We start from the raw sequence: 19,083 nt of genomic DNA on the forward strand, positions 1-19,083 counted from the left end.
TACGACTTTAAGGCACACAGTAGGAAATAGAGGTAGCATTTTGAAGTGGATGAAGGTCTTAGGTCTAGACGTATGATAATGCTAAAAACGAACATATATTTCATAGCATTATCTCTCAAGAAAGACAAGCTTTTAGTTGCAGTTGTCCTATTTACAAGGAATATTTGTTTAAATATTAAAAGGTGAAGACAAAAGACAGATTCGACGAATTAAAGACCCAAACGACCAAAAAGCTCAAAAGTATAAAGTACAATCAAAGTGGTTCCAATTATTGATGAGAAACGTCTCAAAATTAGAGGAGTACAAGCCGCAAAACAAAAAGTACAAGATATTAAATTATACGAAAGGACGTTCGAAAATCCGGAACCGAGACATGAACCAGCTTTCAACGTATGACGCAACGGATCGGAAATTATAAATTAATTATGTATATAAATATAACATAATATATAATTAATTATATAAATTATATATTTATATTATATTTATAATAAAATCCGTCGGCAGACTAAGATCCAAACTTGGATGAGCTGGAATCACGACCTCCGCACTCGCGGAGCTTTGAAGACCAAAATGCATCGCACTCGCGGAGCACTCTCTGCCTATAAAAGAACATGCATTTCGACGATTTATATATACCTTTTATATTTTATATATATATTTCTTTCCCCATTTTTATGTATCAAGTATCACTCCAAATCGTAATCTCAATTTGTAATTTTAATTTTAAGTTAGTGATAATAATAAGGATCGATTAGTCGAATGTTTTAAAGTTTTGTAAGTCGAAACTCTGTCCGTGTAACACTACGCGATAAATAATCAATGTAAGTTATGTTCTCCTTTTTAAAATTAATGTCTCGTAGCTAAGTTATTATTATGCTTATTTAATACCGAAGTAATCATGATGTTGGGCTAAAAATATTAAAATTGGGTAATTGGGCTTTGTCCCATAATTGGGGTTTGGACAAAAGAACGACACTTGTGGAAATTAGACTATGGGCTATTAATGGGCTTTATATTTGTTTAACTAAATGATAGTTTGTTAATTTTAATATAAAGATTACAATTGGCCATACCTATAAATAACCATATACAATCAATCGGACACGATGGGAGGGATATTTATATGTACGAATAATCGTTCATTTAACAGGACACGGGAATGGATTAATAGTTAATAGACTTATTAAAACAAGGGTGAAATTATGTACAAGGACACTTGGTGTAATTGTTAACAAAGTATTAAAACCTTGGGTTACACGCAGTTGATATCCTGGTGTAATTATTAAACAAAGTATTAAAACCTTGTTACAGTTTAAGTCCTCAATTAGTTGGAATATTTGACTTTAGATATAAGGATAATTTGACGAGGACACTCGCACTTTATATTTATGACTGATGGACTGTTATGGACAAAAACCAGACGGACATATTGAATTATCCAGGACAAAGGACAATTAACCCATGGTAATAAACTAAAATCAACACGTCAAACATCATGATTACGGAAGTTTAAATAAGCATAATTCCTTTATTTTCATATTTAATTGCACTTCTAATTATCACATTTTTATTTATTGTCATTGTATTTAATTGCACTTTTAATTATCGCACTTTTTAATTATCGTAATTTTATTTTATCGCACTTTTATTATTCGCAATTTCATTATCGTTATTTGCTTTATGCTTTAAATTAAGTCTTTTATTTATTTAATATTTTACATTAGGTTTTAACTGCGACTAAAGTTTTAAAAATCGATAAACCGGTCATTAAACGGTAAAAAACCCCCTTTATAATAATAATATTACTTATATATATATATATATATATATATATATATATATATATATATATATATATATATATATATATATATATATATATTATATTTATAAATTAAAACTAATATAGCGTTAAGCTTTGTTTAAAGATTTCCCTGTGGAACGAACCGGACTTACTAAAAACTACACTACTGTACGATTAGGTACACTGCCTATAAGTGTTGTAGCAAGGTTTAAGTATATCCATTTTATAAATAAATAAATATCTTGTGTAAATTGTATCGTATTTAATAGTTTTTCCTAGTAAAATATACACTATTTCATATACGACTCGCATAACATCAAGTATTTTTGGCGCCGCTGCCGGGGAACCCTTGAAAAAAAAAACCGAAAGCGCAACGCTATATATATAAAAAAAATATTTTTATAAAAGTTTTTGTTTAAGTTCTTTTTATAAAAATATAAGTTTTAAAATAAAAATATAAAAATGCAAAAAGAAAGAAAAATACATTTATATTTTTAAGAGTTTATAATATTTATAAGTATTTTTATTTTAGTTTTAAAATTAAATTTTTATTTAAGTTATATTTATATTTTATGTATAATATAAAAAGTAAAAAAAAAATTTTAAAAAAAAAACTGAACCTGTAAAAATCGACCCCTTTTGAGTTGAAATTGAACCCTCCGCGACTCGCGGAGCATTTGAACTGGACTATACCGCACTCGCGGAGGTCTTCTGACAGGTCAAACCTAGGACTGCAATTAATACGAAATTAGGGTTTAAAATTTTCTTATTATTAATAATTAGGGTTTTAATTAAATAAAATTAGTTTTAGTTTTATTTTAATTTATATTTTTAAGTTATATTAAGTTTAATAAATTATAAAATTAATAGTTTTAAAAAATAAATAATATAAAAATTATATTTTTATAAAAATTATATTTTCATAAACTTTAGTTTTATTTTTTATATTTCGTACCTTTTTAATCGTTTCTTGTAATATTTTTAAATTTTTTTTCGCTCGTATTTAATTTAAGACATAGTTTTTTGCCGTAGTTATTTTATTTCTAGATTTTTAAGATTTGCCGTAGAATCCCTTAAGTGCTTTTTCTTAGATTAAGATTTAGGTGCTTTAAAATTTTACGACGCTACAAATTTTAGTGCCTTTTTAAGTTTAGACACGCTACTTTCTTATTTTTATTTTGCAACGCCTATTATTTTTCAATCTTTTATTTTTTTCGACGCGCTCTTTTTCTTTCTTATTTCTCGCCATTCTAGTTTTTAGGACTTAGATTTTTTTCTATTTCTTCTCTAAAATTTCTTTAAATTACGAAAAATTATTTTAAGTAGTTAAATTGATAGGCATCAAAATTTTCTGGTTCGTAGTAATAGTTGGATTTGTACGTGGACCGGATTATTGGAGCCAAACAGTACTCAATTATATTGAGACCAAACGAATCCTGCCCCTCTGCTGCATCTTTTGGCTATTCGAAACGTGGGCAAAATCAGAAACGTCTATTAATTGGATAACTTATATAATTTTTCTTTCTTTTTAAAAACTAATAGGATATTCAGTGAATGCACCTAGCAAAACGTTCACCACCTTTTGTACGTTCACCACCTGTAACTCGATCAAGACATCTAGCAAATATTGTCGCCGTTGATTTTTCTTCAGAATTATCATCCAGTCGACCAAGTACTCCAATTCAAATTTTCGATAATCCATTTTTTGAACCCGACCTCACAATTGAGAATCCGGAGAATATTCAGGGATAATTCGTAGATCCTGAACCACTAATCTTTCCTCCGGAACCACCAATCATTCAAACAGAGATTGTTGAGGAAAGAACCATTAAATCAGGATCTACGAAATGAAAGCTTAGTATGGAAGACCGAATGAAAGCTAAACGTACTGGCCAAGGTCACGCAATTACTCAACCAGACATTAATGCGCCAGATTATGAAATCAAAGGACAAATTCTACACATGGTAACTAATCAATGCTAATTTAGTGGCGCGCCGAAGGAAGATCCAAATGAACATCTTCGTACCTTTAATAGGATCTGCACTCTATTTAAAATCCGAGAAGTGGAAGATGAACAGATATATCTCATGTTATTTTTCTGGACTTTAAAGGGAGAAGCCAAAGATTGGTTAGAATCGTTACCTGAAGGGGCGATTGATACATGGGACGTTTTAGTTGAAAAATTTCTTAAACAATTCTTTCCGGCGTCTAAAGCCGTAAGACTTCAAGGAGAAATTGTTACGTTCACACAGAAGCCAAATGAAACTCTATATGAAGCGTGGACCAGATTTGGAAAGTTATTGAGAGGATGTCCGCAACATGGTTTAGACACCTGTCAAATAGTATAAATATTCTACCAAGGATGCGACATCACTACAAGAAAAGACATAGATATAGCAACTGGTGGTTCTATTATGAAAAAAACCGAAACTGATGCTTACAAAATTATTGATAACACTGATTCCCACTCACATGAGTGGCATCAAGAAAAAGATATCGTTAGATCATCTAAAGCAGCTAGAGCCGATTCTAGCCATGACTTAGATTCCATTTCTGCAAAGATAGATGTTGTCGAGAGACGAATGGAAAAGATGACTAAAGATATCCACTCAATACGAATTAGTTGTGAGCAGTGTGGAGGACTACATTTAACAAAAGATTGTCTCAGTATTGAACTAACAATGGAACAAAGAGAGAATGTTCCATACATAAACCAAAGGCCTGGAAATAATTATCAGAATAATTATCAACCGCCAAGACCAATTTACAATCAAAACCAGAATTATAATCGAAATGTCCCATACAACAACCAACAAGGTCCTAGCAATCAACAAGTATCTAATAATACTTACAATCAGCAAAGACCTAATTTTCAAAACAAACCACCACAAACCGATGATAAAAAGCCGAATTTAGAAGATATGATGACGAGGCTAGTTGAATCTCAAACACAGTTTTTCACATCTCAGAAACAAACCAATGAACAAAATGCTCAAGCATTTAGAAATCAACAAGCTTCTATTCAAAATCTGGAACAAGAAGTAAGTAACCTAGCAAGGTTAATAGGTGAAAGAAAACCGGGAAGTCTACCTAGTGATACAAATGCTAACCCCCGGAATGAAACAACTAAAGCCATTACCACAAGAAGTGGTATTACACTTAAACCACCTGAAATACCTGTAATTTCTGATGAAGCTATTCCTACTCCACAAGAACCACAACCTGATCAAGATAAGGAAATAGAACCGGTAGTTGAAAAAGTTAATGAAGATAACACAGTTAAACCGAACCTTATGTTAAACCATAGCAACCACCACTTCCTTACCAGAGTAAAATGAAAAAAGAGAGACTTGAAGCCGAGCAATCCAAATTCTTGGATATGTTTAAACAGATAAATGTAAATCTTCCTTTCATTGATGTGATTTCAGGAATGCCTAGATATGCTAAATTTCTGAAAGATCTAATCACGAATAGAAAGAAAATGGAAGAACTCTCGGCTGTTACTATGAATGCTAATTGTTCTGCAGTGCTGTTGAATAAAATACCAGAAAAACTATCTGATCCAGGAAGTTTCACAATTCCATGTTTTCTGAGAAGTCTTAGTTCAATAGATGCATTGGCAGATTTAGGTGCTAGTATAAATTTAATGCCGTTTTCACTATACACTAAACTAGACCTTGGAGAATTGAAACCAACAAGAATAAGCATACAACTAGCCGATAGATCAGTAAAATATCCTAGAGGGATAATGGAGAACATGCTAGTTAAAGTTGGTACTTTAGTATTTCCTGTAGATTTTGTTGTTCTGGACATGGAAGAAGATTCTCAAGTTCCTCTCATATTAGGAAGACCATTCTTAAACACGGCTAAAGCAATAATAGACGTGTTCGGTAAGAAACTAACCCTAAGTATAGAGGACGAGAGTGTTACCTTTTCTGTTGATAGAGCCATGCAACAACCGCAATCTGCAGATGATACATGCTATTATATTCAAACTATAGATTCACATGCAGAATTGTTAGAAGAATTTCCAGAATTACAAGGAATAGGAGAATGTTCTATAGGAGAAGGTACTGAACCAATTGATGAAACTGAAATGTTAGCTACACTTATGGCTAATGGATATGAACCAACAACAGAAGAAATTCAAATGCTAAAAGAAGAAGACAGATATCAATATAAATCATCGATAGAAGAACCTCCGACATTAGAGTTAAAGCCACTTCCAAACCATTTGGAATATGCTTATTTACATGGTGAATCTGAATTACCTGTAATAATATCGTCTTCTCTTACTGAAAATGAAAAATCTCAACTCATTTCGGTACTAAAAGCTCATAAACCAACCATTGCATGGAAGATTCATGATATTAAAGGAATAAGTCCTTCGTATTGCACACATAAAATCCTTATGGAAGAAGGTCATAAAACGTATGTGCAACGCCAACGAAGACTAAATCCTAATATGCAAGATGTTATTAAGAAAGAAATTATTAAACTGCTAGATGCAGGTTTAATTTATCCAATTTCTGATAGTCCATGGGTAAGCCCAGTTCAATGCGTGCCTAAGAAGGGTGACATGACTATCATTACAAATGAGAAAAATGAGCTTATTCCTACTAGGACTGTAACAGGATGGCGTGTATGTATTGATTATAGAAAATTAAATGACGCCACCAGAAAAGATCACTTTCCCTTACCTTTTATTGATCAAATGTTGGAAAGATTAGCCGGAAACAGTTACTATTGTTTTCTTGATGGTTTTTTCGGATATTTTCAGATTCCAATAGCACCCGAGGATCAAGAGAAAACCACATTCACGTGCCCTTATGGTACTTTTGCTTACAAATGCATGCCATTTGGACTTTGCAACGCCCCTGCAACCTTTCAAAGGTGCATGATGGCGATTTTTCACTACATGATAGAAGAATGCATGGAAGTTTTCATGGATGACTTTTCAGTCTTCGGTGATACATTTGAATCATGTTTAGTTAATCTTGAACGAATGCTTATTAGATGTGAACAATCAAATCTAGTACTTAATTGGGAGAAATGCCATTTCATGGTTAAAGAAGGCATCGTTCTTGGACATAAAATTTCAAAGGAAGGAATTGCAGTGGATAGAGCTAAAGTAGATGTAATTGCTAAACTTCCACATCCCACCAATGTTAGAGGAGTTAGGAGTTTTATAGGGCATGCCGGTTTTTACCGACGTTTCATAAAAGATTTTTCTAAAATTGCCACTCCTATGAATAAACTCCTAGAAAAAGATGCTCCATTCATCTTTTCAGATGAATGCATCAAATCTTTTAATATACTTAAATAAAAACTCACTAATGCGCCGATCATGGTAACATCAAATTGGAATTTACCGTTTGAACTTATGTGCGATGCAAGTGATTTTGCAATGGGAGCCGTTTTAGGACAAAGGATTGAAAAACGATTTCAACCTATTTATTATGCTAGTAAAACATTACAAGGAGCACAAACAAATTACACAACTACTGAAAAAGAACTCCTTGCTATTGTCTTTGCTTTTGACAAATTTCGTTCATATCTCGTTCTAGCTAAAACGGTGGTCTATACCGACCATTCTGCTCTTAGATACCTATTTTAGAAACAAGATGCTAAACCAAGATTAATCCGTTGGATCTTACTCTTACAAGAGTTTGATATTGAAATCCGAGATAAAAGAGGAGCAGAAAATCTCGCAGCTGATCATCTTTCTCGTCTTGAAAATCCTGAATTAGAAGTTCTAAATGAATCGGCCATACAAGACAACTTTCCTGATGAATATCTATTGAAGATAGATTATAATGAAATTCCATGGTTTACAGACTATGCAAACTACTTAGTATGTGGATTCCTTGAAAAATGATTGTCGTACCAAAAACGAAAGAAATTCTTTAGTGATATAAAACACTATTTCTGGAAAGATCCACATTTGTTTAAAAGTTGTCCCGATAGAATAATACGCCGATGTGTATTCGGAGATGAAGCTAGTAAAATTTTGAACCATTGTCACACAGGACCAACAGGAGGGCATTATGGGCCTCAACTCACAGCAAGAAAAGTTTATGATGCTGGATTCTATTGGCCTACAATTTACAAAGACGCACACCTTCTTTGCAAATCCTGTGATGCATGTCAAAGGGCCGGAAAAATAAGTCAACGTGATGAAATGCCACAAAATGTCATTCAAGTATGTGAAGTATTTGACATTTGGGGTATTGACTTTATGGGTCCATTTTCAAAATCTCATAATAATCTCTACATTCTCGTAGCCATTGATTATGTATCTAAATGGGCGAAAGCACAAGCTCTCCCAACTAACGATGCACGAGTTATAGTCAACTTTTTAAAACGTCTTTTTGCTAGGTTTGGAACACTGAAAGCTTTAATAAGTGATCGGAGAACTCATTTTTGTAATAATCAACTTGAGAAAGTTCTCAAAAGATATGGAGTAACTCATAAAATCTCCACCGCATATCATCCACAAACAAGTGGACAAGTTGAAAATACCAACCGAGCTTTAAAACGTATTCTAGAGAAAACCGTAGGATCAAATCCGAAGGAATGGTCCATAAAATTGGAGGATGCACTCTGGGCTTTTAGAACAGCCTACAAAACTCCAATTGGAACCACACCTTTTAGACTCGTTTACGGAAAAGCATGTCATCTTCCAGTAGAAATTGAACATAAAGCATTTTGGGCTTTGAAGACATGTAATCTTGATTTACATGAAGCCGGACGTCTACGGTTAAGTCAATTAAACGAATTAGAAGAATTGAGACATGAAGCATACGATAATTCATTAATCTATAAAGAAAGAATGAAGAAATGGCATGATAAAAGAATTAGAAGTTCAAAAGAATTCAAAGAAGGAGACAGAGTTCTTCTTTTCAATTCACGATTCAAGCTATTTCCTGGAAAATTAAAATCAAGATGGTTTGGACCATTCATAGTCAAAAGAGTTTTCCCATACGGAACAATAGAATTAATAAAATTCAAATGGATTTGAATTTAAGGTTAATGGTCACAGAGTTAAACATTACGTAGATAGTTCAATGGAAGTCGACAACGAAGTTAATCACAATTTCAAAACCACAGCTAACTAAGTGTGGGGAGAACCAAATCTTTAAAGGATAATATGTATTTCTGCTAGAGTTAGATTTTCTGTTTTCGTGTAGTTCTCGAAAATGGAACCCGAATGGTCTTTCCCTAGCAGACCCTAAAGAACTAGTCTTCTCCCCCCATTCTGAATTTTTATTTTTTTTAGGTTTTACGAGATGAAGACTTCCTGTGAATTAAACCATGGTCTAATGCTACACGCTTTGATCACTAAACGTAATAATGACACCCTTCCAAGTGAAAAAGTATCATTAATCAGAAGTAAATTGGACGGAGTAAGAAAAGAATCCAGATACGAAAATAATAAGTTACAATTTGGTAAAGGAAAATCAAAATCCGCAGCGAAAAGGAGAGCACGACACCTTGAAAGATGTCACAAATGCGGAAAATGGTCACACGAAGGAAAATGTTCGACGAATCAGACATATTCCAATACCGAATTCATTACTTTATGCAGAGACGGACCGTTCATATGTTTAGAAGAAAAAACATTGAATGCTCGAGGTTATGCCTATGTAGCTATGGAAAATCAATTAGTCCGACTATCTTATGAGTGGGCTAGAGCATATCACTAAGAATACTATCTCACAGGTAAGTTTGTACAGTTTTTATTTTTATTTTTATTTTTAACCTTTTGATAATAAACGCTAATTTGTTCGCTATAAAGTATTAAATTGGTATTCGATAAAATTAGGTCTTGCGACCGAAATTATTAATATCATACAAAAATTTATTACATCACTGCGAAATTTACCGTTTATTCTTAAAGTATAAATATCTTTAATCATTCAACCAAAATATTTCAAAAATTCGTCATGAGTTAAATTAGGTCGTTGAACCGAAATTACTTTACCGAAAAGAGGGGCGTATATTTTTGATAATATTTGATTGATTAAAGTGGGATAAAAGACCAAAAAAATTTTATTTTATTTTTACCATGTTTTTAAAATTAATATTAAAATAATATTGTAAAATTTTTAAATCAATATATTTAAAATTGTAAATATTTGAAAAATTAATATTTTTAATATAAGTTTGTATGTATAAAAACAAAAATATAATTTAAGTTTGGTGTGAATTTTTAATATGAATTTTTAATTTTATGCATCTTAAATTTAAGTTTGGTGTGAATTTAAAAACAAAAATTTACTTTATTTTACTAAGTTAAAAATATGATTTTTAAAATTCGTCGTGAGTTGAAGACTAGGTCTTTGAACCGAAATTGCTTTACCCAAGGGAGGGACGAGAACTTTTATCATCATTATTTTTAATCTTATTGAATTAAAGTATACCAAAAACATTTAAAAAAAACCCAAAAATTTTTACTTTTAAAACCGCGATTAAAAAGTGACAAATTTTAAAATTTTGTCGAGGGACGGACTAGGACATCGATCCAAAACGCCCTCATCCTAAAAAAGAAACAAATTTTTTTTTAAATTTTATTAATTTATGTTTTAGAAATTATAACCTTTTTATATATAAAAAAAAACGCCAATATGTTTGGAAACTTTGGTAAAATTTAATCATTTCTACGCTAATCACCCTCAATAATTTAAATTGTTACTGATTTCTTGCAAATGAGGGCATTGCAAGATCTTAAGTGTGGGAAGGGGTTAAATTATTTCGGAATTTTAAAAATTTTTGACTTGTACACTTGGTTACCATTAGAAATACTAGTAACGCAGTAGTTGTATTAGAATCTAGTGCTCTCTGATAATAAAGAACAGCCCTAGTCTTATATACTGACTACCCAATTCTAGTAAAATTTTTCAAAATTTTCAATTAAATGAATTCAAAATCATGTTTATACATATTTATGAACGATAAAACTAGGTGTTAACACCGAAATTATTGTTACCTTAGAAAGGACATAAATTGAGAAACAAACCAAAATGTTAGAATTCATTTAAAATGGAATAGAGGACAATAAAAAGGCAAATAAAAGAAAATAAAAGCCAAGTGTGGGAAAATTTACCAAGTTATTTTGAACATATATCACATATTTTTGTACAAATAACTGAAGATGCTTTTGCTTTAGACTAAACTAATCAGTTTTACCCAATTTACTGTAATATATTTGAAAGAAAGATGGTTCTACACGATGAATCAATTCCATCATTAAAATGAAGTAAAGTCTTTCAAGAAAAAGAAACGCGCTTCTTGATTTAGGTCATGAAGTTGTCGTCCAGACCAGCTGTAGGTTAACGAAAAATCTAGAAAAGTCATCTCTAAAAACAGCAGGAAATCCACGGACCTCAGCATCAAACAGGGTCGCCAAGTGGTCAGACTTATCCTAACCATGAGAGGATCTATCTTGTAAAATGGGGAGGACGCCGTGCAAATTAGCTGGATAAGACTAATGAATCAGATCCCCAGAAAGGATAATCTCCTTAAAGAAAAAAATTCAGCTTTTAAGACTGATATTACTCAATCCTTGTGATTGACCTTAAAGATTGAGAATTACAAACTCATGGAATTCAATGATATCTAAACTCGAGCTTGAACGAGAAAATATTTTGATCAAAATTATAAACCGATTTGTTTTCTGAAAACCCATTTTCAATGCGTTCATTACCATTGAACGTAAAATCCTAGAAATTCACCTGGAATTCATTAGGTCACCTGAACCAAATCGGGTGTCAACCGTAAGAACGGTGGTTGCATAGCATGGTCAAAGACAGGACCTTGTGCCAGACCGGAAAATTATAAGGGTAAGCTTTACTATTGCTCCTACCAAGGATAGTAATTGCATCCGACACGTTATAGACCATAATTAAAAGCATGTCAGGGGACATTGCCTTAACAGTTGCTTGTTCAACGCTTTCCTTTACAACCGGACGGTAGTTTACCGAAAGGTAATATACGGAGCAAGTATACTGGACGTGTTGCTTTCCCAATACAAGGTTAGCAAGTGGGTGACACAAAACCGCAAGTTTTGAGCTAAAGTTTTCAAATCTGAAACCCACCAAACCCACAAAAAGAATTTGCAAACACCGGTGAAGGGTTATTCCGGAAAACTTATCTAGGGTAAAAACTAGATTGAATTTTCAAAAAGATCAAATATTTTCATAAAGATCCAATTTCCTTAAAGGATCTAAATTTTTATAGTCATGTGGGACTGTAAACCATAACGTTACTACCATTGTTCATACCGCCGTAATGAAATCACTGATGTACAAAGTGTGAAGAATAAAGAAGTGATTCTAGTATATTTCAAGACTATATTGCTTGAGGACAAGCAACACTCAAGTGTGGAAATATTTGATAATGCTAAAAACGAACATATATTTCATAGCATTATCCCTCAAGAAAGACAAGTTTTTAGTTGCAGTTGTCCTATTTACAAGGAATATTTGTTTAAATATTAAAAAGTGAAGACAAAAGACAGATTCGACGAATTAAAGACGCAAATAACTAAAAAGCTCAAAAGTACAAAGTACAATCAAAGTGGTTCCAATTATTGATGAGAAACGTCTCAAAATTACAAGAGTACAAGCCGCAAAACGCAAAGTACAAGATATTAAATTATACGAAAGGACGTTCAAAAATCCGGAACCGAGACATGAACCAGCTTTCAACGTACGACGCAACGGATCGGAAATTATAAATTAATTATGTATATAAATATAATATAATATATAATTAATTATATAAATTATATATTTATATTATATTTACAATAAAATCCGTCGGCAGACTAAGATCCAAACTTGGATGAGCTGGAGTCACGACCTCCGCACTCGCGGAGCTTTGAAGACCAAAATGCACCGCACTCGCGGAGCACTCTCTGCCTATAAAAGAACATGCATTTCGACGATTTATATATACCTTTTATATTTTATATATATATTTCTTTCCCCATTTTTATGTATCAAGTATCACTCCAAATCGTAATCTCAATTTGTAATTTTAATTTTAAGTTAGTGATAATAATAAGGATCGATTAGTCGAATGTTTTAAAGTTTTGTAAGTCGAAACTCTGTCCGTGTAACACTACGCGATAAATAATCAATGTAAGTTATGTCTCCTTTTTAAAATTAATGTCTCGTAGGTAAGTTATTATTATGCTTATTTAATAACGAAGTAATCATGATGTTCGGCTAAAAATATTAAAATTGGGTAATTGGGCTTTGTACCATAATTGGGGTTTGGACAAAAGAACGACACTTGTGGAAATTAGACTATGGGCTATTAATGAGCTTTATATTTGTTTAACTAAATGATAGTTTGTTAATTTTAATATAAAGATTACAATTGGCTATACCTATAAATAACCATATACACTCAATCGGACACGATGGGCGGGATATTTATATGTACGAATAATCGTTCATTTAACCGGACACGGGAATGGATTAATAGTTTATAGACTTATTAAAACAAGGATGAAATTATGTACAAGGACACTTGGTGTAATTGTTAACAAAGTATTAAAACTTTGGGTTACACGCAGTTGATATCCTGGTGTAATTATTAAACAAAGTATTAAAACCTTGTTACAGTTTAAGTCCCCAATTAGTTGGAATATTTGACTTCGGATATAAGGATAATTTGACGAGGACACTCGCACTTTATATTTATGACTGATGGACTGTTATGGACAAAAACCAGACGGACATATTGAATAATCCAGGACAAAGGACAATTAACCCATGGTAATAAACTAAAATCAACACGTCAAACATCATGATTACGGAAGTTTAAATAAGCATAATTCCTTTATTTTCATATTTAATTGCACTTCTAATTATCACATTTTTATTTATTGTCATTGTATTTAATTGCACTTTTAATTATCGCATTTTTTAATTATCGTAATTTTATTTTATCGCACTTTTATTATTCGCAATTTCATTATCGTTATTTACTTTACGCTTTAAATTAAGTCTTTTATTTATTTAATATTTTACATTAGGTTTTAACTGCGACTAAAGTTTTAAAAATCGACAAACCGATCATTAAACGGTAAAAACCCCCCTTTATAATAATAATATTACTTATATATATATATATATTTGTATTTTTATAAATTAAAACTAATATAGCGTTAAGCTTTGTTTAAAGATTTCCCTGTGGAACGAACCGGACTTACTAAAAACTACACTACTGTACGATTAGGTACACTGCCTATAAGTGTTGTAGCAAGGTTTAAGTATATCCATTTTATAAATAAATAAATATCTTGTGTAAAATTGTATCGTATTTAATAGTTTTTCCTAGTAAAATATACACTATTTCATATACGCCTCGCATAACATCAACGTACATAATATTTAATGTCGGTACCCACATCCTTTTTTGGACAAAATTGAACCAAAAATATATGACCCTTCACATAAATTAGCTGCATTGCGGTCCAAAAGAATCATACTAACAAAAGGGATACTGTATAATACGAACAACAAAAGAACAATGGTCAGTAGAAATTATATCTATATCAACAAAGCAGTCGTAATAGGGGTGTTCATCGGTTCGGTTTTCGGTTTGTTCGGTTTATTCGGTTCGGTGTATTCGGTTTTGAAATTTTTTTAGGCAAAACCGAAAACCGAACCGAAAACCGAATTCAAAGTTAAAACCGAACCAAACCGAAAACCGAATTCAAATTCGGATTCGGTTTGGTTTTCGGTTAAAACCGAATATTATGAAAAAACTGAGAACGTTGGTAGTTTAATTGTGGCGATACTGATGTCTTAGTTATTTATATCCTAAAACAATGACGTATTATTAAATTATCAAGAATTCGATGATTTATTAATATTTATAGCTTAATTATGACGTTTACTGCTTCTGTTATTGAGAAAAAGAACATAATAATTTAAGTAACATAATTATAATGTGAGCTACCAAATCTTCAAATAGGTGAGAATATATTTTACTGATTGGATCCCAAATTATGATGACACTAAAACATAAATATACAAATTAAATATATAAAAATTTTGAATTCGGTTTTGAAATCGGTTTTCGGTTAAACCGTATTCAGAATTTTCAAAACCGAAAACCGAACCGAAAACCGAATTCAAATTCGGTTTCGGTTTGACGCGATCCGAAAACTGTTTATCAAATTCGGTTTAGTTTTTTTCCGGTTTGGTTTCGGTTTGGTTTTCGGGTTCCACGGTTTCAAACCAAATACTGACCACCCCTAAGTCGTAATCTCTTTTGTATCAACTCTATTAGGACAGTACATAAAACATATATAATTGTATGATCAGTATACGATCAGTTGACTTGATCACCATATGATCATATGTACGTAGTTATCTTATAGAAGTAACAATATCGTGTACTTAACTTATAATAATATCGTAATATTTGCATATCAAATATCGTACAATAAACAAACCGAATAGCGCAGCGAAGCGAAGCGCGCACCTCCAATTTCTAGTATATAAATATATAGACAGATTCAGTCCGAACAATCTACAATTCGACTGTGGATCGACTGTATCTTTACTGAAAAGATTAGATGATGATAAAAAAAACTAGTAGCACTAAATAAATCTAAAAATAAAAATAAAATCAAACGATGAACAAAGTAGAACGCTTAAAGGTTAAAATTTAAATATTAAATAAAATATAAAAAATATAAAAACTTTCTATCTGGCCAATATTTTATTTTATATTCGTTTCATGATATTTTTCCGTTGGGGAAGCAAAAAGAGGCCCATGGGCAGGCTGGTCATTTCCCTTTCTTACCTGTCAAATATCTATACATACAAATACAATCCTCCTGTATATATATCTATACATATACATACACCGCTCTGTATCTATAACACTGTACGTATCGTTTTCTCTCTCACAATCACATAATCATCAGTGGGGCCTGCAACTATTCCAACTTTTTTTTTCCCCTTCATAAACCCCTTTCTCTATCCTTCACAACACTCGCCACCCCAAAAAAACGCAATACACACACAGAAACACACACAATAAAGCAAAAAAAAAAAAAAAAAAAAAAAGAATTTAATCGATAAATTTTCTTTCTTTTTTTTTTGGTTGAAAAAACAAAGAAGAAGAATCAGAAATGACTACAAGTATTCAAAATCCAACACCAATAACAACAGTAGCAACAACACAAAGGATGCAATCAAGTGATCAATTGCAAACATTGATGCAAGCTGGACAAATTTCAGGTAGTTTAAGTTTTAACGGATTGATGACGAAAGAAGATGAAGAGATGTCAAGATCTGCACTTTCTACTTTTAAAGCTAAAGAGGAAGAAATTGAAAAAAAGAAATTGGAAGTTAGGGAAAGGGTTCAAGCTCAATTAGGAAGAATTGAAGAAGAAACTAGACGTTTAGCTACCATTCGTGAGGTTTGATTCTTATTTCCTTTTTTTAATTTTTGATTAATTTGTTTAATTTTGGATAATAAAGATGATGTTGATATTTTAGGGGAAAATTAGGGTTTTCGTTTGTGCTATTGTTATGCGAAAATTGATGCGGGTAAAGTTTTGTTTTTATGATGAGTTTTGAATATTTGTTGAAGGATTTGTTCGATTTTCTAGTTTTTTTGTGGATTTTTTTTTTGGGAATTGAAATTAGGGTTTATATGTATTTTGTTTTGTAGAAAAATAAGCGGTTTAACACCTTGTTTTGATGAAATTTTCATGTTTTGCATATGATTTTGCCAATTTTTGATGCTGAATTTGTGTGAAATGAAATTAGGGTTTTCTAGCTTAAAGTGAAATTGTTTGTTATTTTGGGTATTATTAGGGCTTTATTATGAGCTGTTTTTGGGGGAAATAACATTTTTTTAATCTTTTTGGTTATGGTATTCTATGGGGAAGGAATCTGCACAATTTTGTTGGAGTTTTGAGAAGGAAAATTGGGTGTTTTTATGTATGGTTTAGGGAAATGTGAATTTGGGTGTATTCAATAAATTGAAACAGAGTGTTCAATTTTGACTTCTTGAATATAGAATCTTTTGAGTAAAACTAAATCAGGGTTTGATAACTATAATATGCTGTTTAAAGTTAAATTTAAGAGAAAAAAATCATCTGTGATAGATCTGTTTTCCAATGATCTAACATATGGAGTATTACATATTATTTGGATTTTATGACTTGCTTGATTTCACTGTTTTTGTATAATAAATAATCTAATTGCTTTAATTGCTTTCAGTCACCTAAATCATGACACCCTTGTTATAAATTAATTGGGACTACTTGGATACATATTGTCAAAGATGTTTTTTTTTTTTTACATAAATAGTTTATAAAATAAGAGTTATAAAAGTTTTATATGGTTGGTAAGATGGTTCATCAAACTGGTGATTTATCTTTTCGTGTTTTGCAAATCAAATCAGTTCGTTGTACCTTGCCTTGTAATTCTTAACCGAATTTTTACTCCCAACATTTTATCTTTGCAACTTTGTGCTATCTTCATCATTAAAACTACGTTTATTTCCATACTTTTGGTATGCCCCTAAATTGTACTAGTTACTCGTGGGATGAATTGAAACTTGGCTATCTGTATTGTGAATGGTGGGACATGAAGTAGTTGTGAACGTAAAAAATGATGAATTCTGTTTGAAGTAATAATGTGAGAAAGAATGAATCTTTATTACATATGGTAGTTGGAACATGCGTTGTACTTGCTGTTTTCATGGTTCAAATCATTGAAGAAACCGTTTTAAATCGAGCTCATAGGCTAGCTGAGTCAAATTTTAGGTACCACAAAATGGAAATAATATCAAGAAAATGCATTTACTACTGCCACCTCTCTGTTTAATTTTGATATGGTTTGCCTTCATTGCAAAAGGCTGTTTGCCCGTTTCTTAGGGCTCAATCTTTGGTACCATTACGCATTTACTACCCCACCGCTCTGTCCCTATCACCCGCTCTAAATATGTGTTGTGTATTATCAGGAACTTGAAGCATTGACGGACCCAATGAAGAAAGAAGTTACCGTTGTCCGTAAGAAGATTGATTCTGTAAACAAAGAGTTGAAGCCACTAGGACAGACTTGTCAGAAGAAGGTAAAAACGCCTTTTCCTGATGCGAAAATTTTCCAGATTTGGTTACTAGATTGTTTTTTGATTGCCTTTTTGTTTTCTCAGGAGCGAGAGTACAAGGAAGCCCTAGATGCTTTCAATGAAAAGAACAAAGAAAAAGTACAACTCATTACCAGATTAATGGAGGTTCGACTCAAGTTTAATGTCTATTTCTGCTATAATAATTGAAAAAAATGTTGTTATTTTATATGGACTTAACTAACACACTATCTTAATTTGGGTGTAATAATTATTAAGCAGCTGGTGAGCGAAAGTGAGAAGATGAGGATGAAGAAACTTGAAGAGCTGAGCAAGAGTGTTGAAACTTGAAACAGTACAATAAGTTTGAAAAATAACATGATGAAAGATGATATAATGGGTTTAAGCTAATTAGGTTTGCGTGATGTATTAAAAAGAAGATATTTTCCCCTTCTTCACTATGTTCTTATATATGGGTCGTCTCGGTTTGGTTTTTAATTTCTATTTCTATGCGTTTCATTTGTTTCAGTTTGGGTAGTCGTTCGTTAATGGTGTTTGTATTTGCTGATCTAGGTTTGAAAATACCTTTGTAAAAACAAGTCTGTAACTAATCATGTCAAGAAACCTTTCTTTTCCGTTTTTGTTTTCTTATCACATCTCGAGCAAATACTGTTCTAACAATTTGCTCGAGATTTCGTAATTATATTTTTTTTGTTCATCTATTTATAAAGAAAAGTTTGATTTGCATTGGTTAATTTTGGGGCAACTGTTGTAGTAAAGGTTTGTATGTCAAGACTTTAGATAAGATGGTAGTTAATTTGGATGGTTGTAAGTGAAGTAAACCCTTTTGATGGGTAAGTATTGAGTGGTGCAAATGATCATTGCAGGCTGGTACTGAATTAAATTATTGCATGCCCATAATTTTGTGCATAATGACAACTGTGTGTGCCTATTTCTTAATACTAATGAGAGACCACTTGATCCAGTGTTTTGTTTCTTCCCACAAAGTGTTGCCTTTTTTTTAAGGTTTGTGTTGTTAGTTATCAACGTTTTATCAAAAACAGGGGATTTATAAGAGTTTAGATGTACAATTTTGATAACTTCTAATTGGCTGTTTAGGACTAAAGAAGACCCTCAATAAAGGTTAACCATGTTTATATAAAAGTAT

The 19,083-nt window shown here is 31.8% G+C and overlaps 1 protein-coding gene across 2 annotated transcripts; it reads left to right on the plus strand.

Moving 5' to 3' along the window:
- Positions 1-15,813: 15,813 nt before the first annotated feature.
- On the plus strand, positions 15,814-18,670 carry LOC139844360 (uncharacterized). Of its 2 annotated transcripts, none has more exons than XM_071834582.1 (4): positions 15,814-16,257; positions 17,811-17,921; positions 18,003-18,083; positions 18,195-18,670. In XM_071834582.1, exons 1-4 carry the CDS (start codon positions 15,967-15,969, stop codon positions 18,264-18,266), a joined length of 555 nt encoding a protein of 184 aa, XP_071690683.1. In that variant the 5' UTR covers positions 15,814-15,966; the 3' UTR covers positions 18,267-18,670. The 2 variants fall into 2 exon arrangements, with proteins under 2 accessions (XP_071690683.1, XP_071690684.1); XM_071834583.1 differs by having other exon boundaries at positions 15,818-16,257; positions 18,198-18,670.
- Positions 18,671-19,083: the final 413 nt, after the last annotated feature.

The sequence above is a fragment of the Rutidosis leptorrhynchoides genome, chromosome 4 (assembly GCF_046630445.1).
Source record: "Rutidosis leptorrhynchoides isolate AG116_Rl617_1_P2 chromosome 4, CSIRO_AGI_Rlap_v1, whole genome shotgun sequence".
Taxonomy (NCBI): domain Eukaryota; kingdom Viridiplantae; phylum Streptophyta; class Magnoliopsida; order Asterales; family Asteraceae; genus Rutidosis; species Rutidosis leptorrhynchoides.

Excerpts from the sequence above, each read along its gene's own strand:
- LOC139844360 (XM_071834582.1), top strand. The coding sequence starts at position 15,967 with ATGACTACAAGTATTCAAAATCCAACACCAATAACAACAGTAGCAACA. Across the intron at positions 16,258-17,810 it reads GTTTAGCTACCATTCGTGAG|GAACTTGAAGCATTGACGGA; the intron begins GTTTGATTCTTA and ends GTGTATTATCAG. Across the intron at positions 18,084-18,194 it reads TCATTACCAGATTAATGGAG|CAGCTGGTGAGCGAAAGTGA; the intron begins GTTCGACTCAAG and ends ATAATTATTAAG.